The sequence below is a fragment of the Kogia breviceps genome, chromosome 6 (assembly GCF_026419965.1).
Source record: "Kogia breviceps isolate mKogBre1 chromosome 6, mKogBre1 haplotype 1, whole genome shotgun sequence".
In the NCBI taxonomy this organism is placed as follows: domain Eukaryota; kingdom Metazoa; phylum Chordata; class Mammalia; order Artiodactyla; family Physeteridae; genus Kogia; species Kogia breviceps.
The window spans coordinates 56031774-56043083 of record NC_081315.1 but is presented as its reverse complement, the minus strand read 5'-3'; the positions used below and the strand labels follow the sequence as shown (position 1 = coordinate 56043083).

General features: G+C 36.2%; 1 protein-coding gene across 1 annotated transcript; it reads right to left on the bottom strand.

Moving 5' to 3' along the window:
• Positions 1 to 2918: 2918 nt before the first annotated feature.
• Positions 2919 to 10310, bottom strand: EPGN (epithelial mitogen). Its single transcript, XM_059065916.2, has 5 exons — positions 10225 to 10310; positions 9602 to 9691; positions 6551 to 6671; positions 5670 to 5822; positions 2919 to 4253 (listed from the first exon to the last, which is right to left on the bottom strand). The coding sequence occupies exons 1-5, from the start codon at positions 10265 to 10267 to the stop codon at positions 4199 to 4201; spliced, it is 462 nt and encodes a 153-aa protein (XP_058921899.1). The 5' UTR covers positions 10268 to 10310; the 3' UTR covers positions 2919 to 4198.
• Positions 10311 to 11310: the final 1000 nt, after the last annotated feature.

Here is an 11310-nt window from a genome sequence, read left to right as displayed (position 1 = left end):
GTTTAGATGAGGGACTTTGGCATTAGATCTATCTGGTTCATGTCTCGGATCTGCCACTTAAAGGCTATGTGACCTTGAAAAAGTGAATTGTTTTCTCTAAGCCTCAATTACATATAGGTGTGGATTAATTAAAACAAAGCTAACAATGCTTTTCAGATATTATAAGTGCTTATAAATGATAGCTATATTACGCTATTACTTCAACTTGCTTTGTGAAGGGACTTAATATTGAATCAATATTTTTGTGCAATTTAAAAAATCTATATATGCCATTTTCTTCCAGAAAGATGGGAAGCCTAATTAACATTCTCTTAACATGGCTAGTTTGATACCTGCTTGGCTATGGTCTTAATGGAATTTCAATCTAAGTGACTTATGCTCCAATATTATCTGAGACATAAAAATTACCAAGAAAGGCCATGAAGTATAGAGATAAGACCCGATTAAACAATTCAATTCTTCTTGTTACCATATCATTGCATTCCTAATCTTTCGGAGATGCTTCTCTGGAAGCTGTGGGTGTTGTCCACAATCTATAACAGCCCTCGTGTTTAGTTTTGGCAGAGGAGTGAAATGTCCAGATGGGACACATTTATTCATGTGGGTATTCTCAAGGAGTCTAGCCTTTGAATTCTTAGGATATTAACTACTTAAGCCCTTGTACTCTGAGTTGTGCGTTAATTGAACATCTCACAGAAATTTGGAGTTGAATTTGGAAGATATGCTTCTGAATATGCTACTGACTAGAGCTGTGCCAAAAGGTTGGACAGAAATGTGGACTCATGCAGATTAGCAGTGCCAGGCTCACAAATTAAATTTCAACACTTCCAGCTCATCTTGGCAACTGCTAATATCCTGATGTCATACAGTCATGATGTAAGCCAGAAAGAGTGGTATTTTGCAACAGAGAGATTCTGGTAACCCTTCCCATGAGTATGAGTTGTAGGATATCAATATTTACATCATACCACAGAATGTGTTGCAGTTTGTAAGACAGAGAAGTTAAATGGTTTACTCATGTCCTCTGTGGCAAATCATCCTATGTTCAACATCAAAAGGTTAAATTACTCATGTTTGCCTTGTTATTTCCTTCAGACATTTTTAAAAATTACATATAATGAATAGAAATCTTCTTGACGTCATCAAAATAGATGTTTCACAATTAAGGGTTGTATTGTGCCAGGAAACACTAAAAGATGGACAGTGTTATGATTTCATCTACTTTCCAACATTATAAAAACGTAATTATACAAAAAAGTAATTTGGAGAAAGAAGATACAGTAACAAGCAGTTATAATTCCCTTTTTGTAAATTTACTCACTCAAGCATGACAAGTTATAGTGTTTGCTCCTACAGCCATTATGCTCCAAAAGGCTAACTAATGACTCACTCATGAATATTGATGACCTAAGAATGTGTTCTCAAGAACTGAAGGGCAGACACAGGAAGGAGATAAAATGGGAAATAAAAGAAATTGATGAACCCCTTGGCCTGTTTGATTTAGTCAAAGATGCCAGAAACATGTTCTCATTTCTTTCCTAAATGACCCACCTCACCTAATAGCTGAAAATGTAGTTCTGATGCCAGGGCTTCACTGGTAGGCTTTTTTTCAGGGTCTTATTGCATATAGGAAAAAATAGAAAATGAAAAATTTGCAGAACATCTTATACTTATGCATTTTCCTACTTAAGGCCTGCTTACATATGTAAATATTGCCATAGGAATGCCAGGGATTCCTTCCCAGAAAATGAACTCTAGGAGTTTATCACAAGATTCTTTTGTATGACGGACCATAAACAGATGGCTTCTAATAAGCTACACTCTAAATTTCCATATACGTAGGGACTTCCCTGGTGGCGCAGTGGTTAAGAATCCACCTGCCAATGCAGGGGACACCGGTTCGAGCCCTGGCCCGGGAAGATCCCCACATGCTGTGGAGCAACTAAGCCCCTGAGTCACAACTACTGAGCCTGCACTCTAGAGCCTATGAGCCACAACTGCTGAGCCCACGTGCCACAACCACTGAAGCCTGCCCGCCTAGAGCCTGTGCTCCACAACAAGAGAAGCCACTGCAATGAGAAGCCTGTGCACCACAATGAAGAGTAGCCCCTGCTTGCTGCAACTAGAGAAAGCCCGTGGGCAGCAACGAAGACCCAACGCAGCCAAAAATAAATAAATAAATAAATTTATAAATAATAAATAGATAAATAAATAAATTTCCATATATGTAGTCTCACTGGGTGGATTTTATAATGTTAATGTATACTCTCCCACAGGTGAAAAAAATTGAACTTCTATTGGTTTTATGTTTTGGTTTACTTTTTGGTTTGGCATTCTGGGAATTTTAATTTGTTGATTAATATCAATTCAATTATGTTTACATTTTAGAAATATTTATAGACAGCAAATATTTATAACTTTTTAGGTTATCACCTCCCCAGACTCTACCCTTACATCCTCTTCTTTTCTTCTGGAGGCAGTCCTTAATTAAGCTTTAGTGTTTCTTCCTGGACTCTACCCAGCTCTTTAACACCTTTTTGAAATGCTCAGGAAAAGCCTAGCTTTCTGGGTGCGGTCACTGGAGTCACTGGGAGGAACCTTCATCTCCCCACTCCTTGGTATGATGTAACCTCTGCATACTTTGTGAGGTCATGCAGAAAGTGCTGACATGCAATTCATCTGCATTAAATTCCTTCTGAAGGGAAAACAAAGCAAGTGAAATGCCTCCTATTCAAAGGAAAGCAGAATGTAGTTTTGTTTAGAAGTGAATGAAAAGTCACAACTTGATATAAGAGAAAGGCTTGCTACTACGCTACCATTGTAAGAATATTCATGTTTGATCTTTTTTTAACCCATCTCATTATCAAAATTATTTTGCTTATCTACACCACAATAGAAAAAAGTCCATAGTCTTAGATCGAATATAAAAGAAAAATGGTAGATATTATTTTTAATTTCATGTTTTACTTCCTTTAAAAACAAATTCTTAAATTATTATTTTACAAACTAAATAATAAAATATACACCTAAGATGATATCCAGTGGGGTGAGAGGTGAGGTCAGGGACAGAGATGGAGTTGAGAGGTGGAAAATTTTCTCTCTTCTGTCACAATCAAATTTTAGAGCTAGAAGGACCTTGGAGAAACTGATCAAAGCCCAAAGAAATTAAGGGACCTGAACAAGACTATTTCAATTAGGTGGAAGAAATATGATTAGAGAGGAAGGACCCTAATTCTTAAATCGTTATTTCTACCAATATTTTGTTTTCTCTCCCTCTGTGCAAATCTTCTCTCCGGTACCCAGAAATGGTAAAGAAAATTTCCACCCGCTGTGGGCTGGTGAAAAATTCTTATGTCAAGTTCTTCAGTTTCTATTTCAGAGCCAATTGTAGAATTTTGTTTGTTAGTAGAATTTTAGAATTTCAGTCCAAATAGATAATCGCCAGGTAATTCCACTAACAATAGGAGAAAGGATGAACATAAGCATTCGGGGACCAGTGAGTCCAACACAAAATTTTATAATCCGTGCAGAAACAAAAACGTTTTGTCTCCTCAGGGCTCAATATCCAGATAGCTTTCAGTCATCAGAAACTCTTTAGCTTATTCCATATTTCACAGTGTTGTCACAAAGTTGGGTATCATTATGTTTGCCTTGGACATTCCATTTCTTTTCTCTAGCTTAGACTTCAATCATAAGTTTGGTTCATTGGAGGTGCCATAATACTAATCTCATCTGAATAGCTGACATCACATTCTTTTAGACACCATGAAAGCATCATGTTTGGGATTTGGTCCGTAGAGCAGTGGTCCAGAATCCTGGTAGCAAGTGTAGTGAAGAATCCAAGCTTGGCATTGCTTTGGCTGGCTGCAAGGTTGATAATTATTCCCATGAAAATTCACATCTGACATAGTCAGAAGCATAAAACTCAGTCTCTCCGCAGTGAGAACAATAATTACACAACAGCAACAAACCCAGAGTAGAACTGTGAACTTGACTTCTGTCACTGTACCTTGTTCAGTGTACCCATGGCACTTTAAAAATGGCAAAGTCTAAGGACCAATGTTGAAATTTATTATCTTGTTTCATCATGATCCCAACTTTCTAGTCAGCTTATGAAGTTTTGTTGTTTCACTTGAAAATTTCAGTTTTGGGCCCAATGCTTTTCACCAACGACTCATGAAAATTTCTTACAAAGGCCTCATAGTGGTCTTCCTCCGGAACAGACGTTGTAAGGTGATTTCAATTTTAGACACCTAAAACAGAGTATTGGTTTTCATATGAATTTGACTGCTGTTTGTATAGCTTATTGAGGATTATATAAATGCTCTGGTGTAGCAACTGCTCTTGGTATCCCACCCATATCCTCTTTACCCACTGGTATACCCATCCCCCAGCAGTTGTGGGTGTTAATAAGGCTCACAGCACCATCCTTCTCTAGAAGATTGTCCTCAGCCAAGAGAGGACTTTGCCTGAAGATTCCTAGGAGATTCCAAGCCCCTGCCCCTTACCCTGCCAGGAGCACTCTGACACCCATGCCTGATGATGCTGGGTGCTACAGCCAAGATCCCTCACCTTCTTGGGATGGGTTAGCGATGCCAGTCATGTTCCAGGTCTCCCTTTGGAATCAGGTTGAGGGTAGACTTCAGCTAAACTACATCTTTGCTGACCTTCTTCCTCTGTTCTAGCTTTCCTACTTCATTACAGATTTCACCTTTGAGCATTCCCTTGACCAGCCATCACTCAGTCAGGAATCTCTATTCAGCTTCTAGGGAACCTGATCCCAGACAGCTATCTTGTTAATATTAAAAGGTCTTACTTCCTTTTTTATTTTCTTTCTTGGTCTCTTAGGCAACTGATATAACATTTTATATCAATTGATCCACAATTGATATAACAGATTTTATTCTCTCTAAGATACAGTTATTAAGCAAACAATTTTTTTAATGTTTTACAGTAATTTTTGATCATTTAAAAAATGACAACTTAGTTAATAGACTACAGCAAGGGAAATGTACTTATACCTTTTCTTTAACGTATATCACATTATTTCTTGACTTTTCCCTATGACATGGATTAAAGGAAAAATTACCAGTGTGGAAAAGCCAGAAATAATGATTAATAATTAATGCATGAGTAATTTATACTTAGTGGATCAAATTTATCTTATTTAACTTTTAGCAGTAGACAGTATCTCCTGAATATACCCTCAACTAATGTCTGGGAAGAAAATGGCCCACATTTATCACACATTTTCATTCATTTAATACTCATGTTTTCATTTGTCCATTCAACAAATATTTACTGAGCGTCTATGGTGTGCCAGACATGGTATTTGACACTTCATATAATTGTGCACAAAACACATTAATATTTACCCTTGTGGGCCGACTGTACTACACATTTATAACTTTGATGTAGGCAGACAGAGTTGGGGATGAAGGGTAACTGTAAATTGGAACTATCCTGTTGCAACTGTGGGTAAATTTTTACCTCTTGTCTGGGTTTATGAGAAAAGGCATCAAAACAAATATGCAGAAACTTGCCAGATTTACAGCCATATTTTCACTAAAAAATTATATATGTCAGTGCCTGGTACATTGTAGGGGCTCAGTGAATATTTCTCAAATGAATGAGTATCTAGTGACTTCATAATTTGTTTTTCTTCATACCTCTTTCTTATGTAGCAGTAAAAAATAACAAGAAAACCACTTAATAATAATCCAACGCCAATCCCAATTGCAATGTATTTTTCATAAGAATCCACAGCATATGATGTTAAGGTCAAGTGCTCACACCTTTCTCCAGTATAACCAGTAAAACACCTTTAAAAAAAGAAAAGAATGTATAATTTTAAAACTCATGATAGAAACATAAATGACAAATTTCGAAGAATGAAAAAAATTTAATAAAAAGTGATTTAAATTAAAGAGGCCAATACCAAATGAAAGCCAATCTATTAAATGTATTGAAGAAGCCATGTATTTTACAATAATCATTTGATTAAGACCCCATATTAATGCAACTTCCCTCATTGGTAGGAGGGAAAGGTAGGACCCTTGCATGAGTTGATCTAGAAAATTGTTAACCTACTCTTTCGCAGGAGGATGCTGAGCAAATCGATCATAAAAATGGTATCTCAGTTGATCTAGAACTTATATTCCTAGAGTGTTTTTGCCATAGTCTGTTTCATTTTATCCTATAATCTATCCATAAAAACTTGGAAACATCTTTGCATGTTGTTAAAAGTTGACTTGGACTCAATAGTTTTGAGGTACGGTGTGAGCTTCTTCATTTTCAACAAGCTCCCAGGTTATACAGATGCTGCTAATCTAGGAACCATATTTTTGAGTAATGAGAACTGGGTAGATTGGAAAAAGACTCTTTAGATATTCAAATACAAAGAGAATTGGTGAATCACGTTCAGATCATGTATTTTTTTTACTAGATAAGATGGAGGTGTGTGGAAATGTACTATGTGAAACACCATGTGAAAGGAGGCATACATTCTCCTTCTCCCATCTCTAGGGCTTGGGAAGTTCTTTGCGATTACCTGCAGATGGCTTTCTCCAGCTCATGGTGGAATGCACAAACACCATTGATGCAGTAACTATGGTGGTCTTCCAGGCAAGGATGTGAGAGCCTCAGTGCTATGGGTCCTTCTGTGTAGCCAGCTAGAAAAGGGAGATACAGTATTAACAGATGAGGTGGGTCACACTTCCACAGATTTGTAACACATATACAAAAAGGCTTTTAATTTTAGGAATATTCTTTGAGTGCTCTGTCATTTGAACTATTGATTGATTCCTTTGACAGTTTATATTTACAGAGGTTGGGTTAATATCATCTAAGACATATTAATGAATAAGGGGCTGGAGGTGGATTGATGATCATTCCATTCTTCGGAAACTATGTAATAAGATATAGATACAAGTTTGCCAAAAGGTGGCAGCATTGATTCTCGTCTTCGCATGCTATCCTGGGCAAGCCTTCCCAAATATATGCCTGGATACAAATATATGCCTGGATACAAATGAAATAATACAGTTTTTTTCATTCTCCCCTTTACACCTGAAAAGTAAGCACTTAGGAAGATTTGGATGTATGGTTGGGAGATAATGAACTTGATTTCTTTTCATTCTCCAGAGAAGAGTGAGATGAGAATCCCCCCTTCTTATGCAGACTACCTTAAGTAGCTAATGGAAAAGGGATTGTTTTCCCTAACTGATTTCAGAAGAGGTATTGTTATGACCTATACATGGAGCCAGAAACAATTTATGGCTCAGGCTTAACATACCTAAGACAATACCTTCAGATGTTGAAAATTTACTCAGTTAAGAGGCATTATGAGATTGTGGGAAAAGCCATGGAGTTGGAATTAGAAAATCTGGGTTTTGATTTCTAGCTTTAACACTATGCAAATGACCACACTTGGCGAAACCTTTGTGGTCAAGTGTCCAGAAGCCTCTTTATGGGAAACTTCCCTTTGGGAAGCTGTACTGTGGCAAAATACATAGATTTCAGGATGCTTATCCTTCATTCCTTGATGTACTAAAGACATATACCTATACTATCCTTGAGGTTTATGCAGTGGGAATGACAAAACAGCATAAATGAGTCCTTTTTAGTATACTTTAATTACTGATTCTTAAATTCTTCTCAAGAAGAATTAGTGGCATTTTATTTTTGTCACTGTTATGAATAAACATATCTCCTCAACCTTAGTTATCATGTTATATTATATTCACCTTGCTAAGTAGATTAAGAGAATCATACTTATTTGTTTTCGGGAGAAAAAGATCTAAAAAGGCATACTTATATTGAAAATATTAAATCTTTAGGTACTAAGTCACCAACAAGATACTGTTATATAACTTCATTTTGGTTGAGAACAACATTACCTTAAAATTCATATTCATTTTGTTAAATGTGGTATAGTAAATCTAATTTCTCATCTTGATAATTAATTCTAAGGCAGTGGGAATTTCTCATTATAAACTGTGCTAGGTTCTTCCTACTTCAAGATTAAATAAGTTCAATTAACCAAGCCTGAACCAGGACTTACTAGAAAATGTGAGAATTGAAAGAAGACATTTCCAAAGAAAGAATATACTAGAGACTCATCTTTCCTCTAAGGAGAAGAATGTTAGTTATAACTTCATGAAACTTTCCTGAGATACTGGATTCAGATTTTTAAGCTAAATGAAAAGCAGGGAGCTAAAATTCACGCATCAAGAAAGCAAAGAAGGGCTTCCCCGGTGGCGCAGTGGTTGAGAGTCCGCCTGCCGATGCAGGAGACACGGGTTCGTGCCCCGGTCCGGGAGGATCCCACGTGCCGCGGAGCGGCTGGGCCCGTGAGCCATGGCCGCTGAGCCTGCGCATCCGGAGCCTGTGCTCCGCAACGGGAGAGGCCACAGCAGTGAGAGGCCCGCGTACCGCAAAAAATAAAAATAAAAAAAAGAAAGCAAAGAAAAACTACTGAAGTGATATATTCAACCCCTTTTGTCCATAATTATTACCTGTAACTTGGAGAATTTGACTTGCAGTTCACTATTAGGGAAGAAAAAAGGTGGTGATGGGCAACTGTACTTCTTTAATTCTCTACAGTATTATCTCTCAACAAAGATGTTTTCTCTTTGTTTAAAGGCTCAAAAGACATGAAGAATTTGGCTAAAAGTTATTCTAAAAGCCATCCTAATTTTATTTTGCAAATTGATATCTATTCAAAAACTCAAATGAGCAAAATATTTTAAGCAAATTTTTTAAATTTAAAATTATTGGTGAAATGAAGAATACTTAAATATTACTATCTTTCATATTCAGAAACAAAATATTTAACTTGATCTTCTTTTACTTGCCTGGCTCTGAGAGCAAGATATGGTGTTTCTTTGGTCCTAAGTCACAAAGCCCATCTTCACATCACGGGGTGATGATTTGTGTGAAAATCACAACCACCTGATACACAGGTCTTGGCAGGTAACAAGTTTCCCAAGTTCACCTCTAAGAGTTCAAAGAGTTTGAAAAAATGCTGATGCTCAACAGTGGCCAGAAGCTATTTTAATAACAATATAAAATATGTCATCACCATCAACAACAAAAATTGGATACAAGTGGTTGGGAGGTATAGCATATACTAAAGCAACATCAAAAGCTCCCAAAGACAAGAAAAAAGATCTTTCCAAAGATGAGGGAAAGTGGATTAAGGCTTCATCTGGTAGCCATAATTTATTTGGCTGCAAAGCTCACAATCACAGATGAAAATATAAAGTCACTCATCAAGAATGCCAAAATAGGGACAAACTGCCTCTGGAAACACATGGGTTATTGGAAACCCAGCAGGAATCAAGCAGAAAGTGTGGCATGTTTCACATCCAGAACAGTAACTGAAAACAACTTCTCATTTGCTTCACTTCCTCCTTTTAAAAAGACAATTCTTTGCTGACACATATACCTGTCACTCCCATTTAACACCATCCGGATAAAAGATTGTCTAATAATAAAATATATATTTAAAAATTTCCAGTGTTGCTTTTACCACAATCCAAATTTCTCTCAAACATTAAGAAAAAAAGTCACTTGAAATACAAAAGTGTGAAGAAAATACCTTCTGTTTTGTTAACGGTCCAGTTACTTTGCTGGGTTGTGATTGGGGGTGTTACAGTCTTGGCTGCCTCTTCAGTCAATGCTGTCACAGCTGTGTGAAAGTCGGGGGGGGGGGGGAAGGCATCTTTAGCAGGTGAGCCTCCTTCTATGTACAAGCTATAGATCAAAAGTTATTCTATCTAGTCCCACATCTGTTCTATTTTTAATTCATTTACATTTGAAATCCATAACCTGACAAGGGCAGTTTCCTGATAGTTTCTCATGAATATCAATTCCACTCACTACATTATAGTTAGAGAAAGTAGAAACATTAATCATTAAGAGGAAATAAATACATTTTATAAACGCATTCAATCACAAGGACACTATCATATCATATGTATCAACTACTTTTCAATTGTATAGAACAAACAATATAAAGATCTCAGAAAAAGAGGTGTCAAAATATGTTAAAAGAGGAACATACATTACATAAGAAACTAAATTAATTCACAAATTCCTTGCTTGGATCTTTGTCATGAAGAACAGCTGCTAAAAGCCAACTCCTCACTAATTCAGATAAAACAAATCCTATTCACATTTTACAGTGACACAAAATTAACACAGCAAAAAGAAATGACCTACCATTGAATAAGATATAGACTGATATTGAAACTCCGAAAGCCATTTCCTGCACTTGTTAACAGTATCTTGCTCTTATCCTCCTAGAATGACGGGTGGAAGGTTTTTATTGAGCTCTCAGAGGCTTTCTTGCATTTATATTTCATGAAGCGTCATCTGGCAGTTCTTAGCAATCAAAAAAATATGTCTTTCTGGCAGCAGCTTGAAGCCTTGAGGCATTCGTGTACTTGTTTAGGATACCTGTGTTATCTAGCAGTGTGATCAAATTTTCTTTTGAAACACTGGTTTCCTGTTACCTGTGGGCATAATCGTGTCTGTAAACGTACTGAAAACAACAACAAAAAATCTGAATTCAGGAAAAGCCCCCTTGGTGTGAACAGAATTATCCCAGCTCCAAAGTTGATAGTGACCTGTAAAAGATTCCAAGAAAGGGGAGTTTTGATATTTCCAAAGTAGGAAACATCTTAACCTGTTCGTAAAAGAAATATCCCTGAAGCTGCAGTCAGTTGCACTACTTTTCAGTACAGATTGGGTTCCACTGCAAATCAAGATATTTTGTAATTTATGGGAACAATTGAATGTGTGTAAAAATAAAGGTTTAATATTCCATTTTGGTTTTTGCTACTTAGTTTTACTATTTCAATTTCTGTTAAAATAATTGTTTTTAAAAGCATAAGATTTACATTTATGTCATTCTGCCATTTATTCTTTTTCTGAGCAAATGGAATAGGCTACCGAGTTCTAGGAACTACAGTTCTTAAGTATGTGCCCCAATGATTAGGCTCTAGAGAGAACCAGTAAAGCACTAAAATAATGATGATAATGATAATAATAGTAATAATAATAATAATGTCATCTCCATTAAGATAAAATTAAAATATTTAAAATATTTATGTTTGGTGCATCTAATGAATAGAAAGCTTTTAGTTTAATACAACATTCAATATTTTCTTACTATTAATCTACTTATGATTATTAAAGTACCATTTTTAAGGGCAAAATATGTAATTATTGCTATTCCTTTTTGTGACTATAGGAACTTCCATAAATTTTTCACTTGCCCCAAATTATTATAAATAATTTATAAAT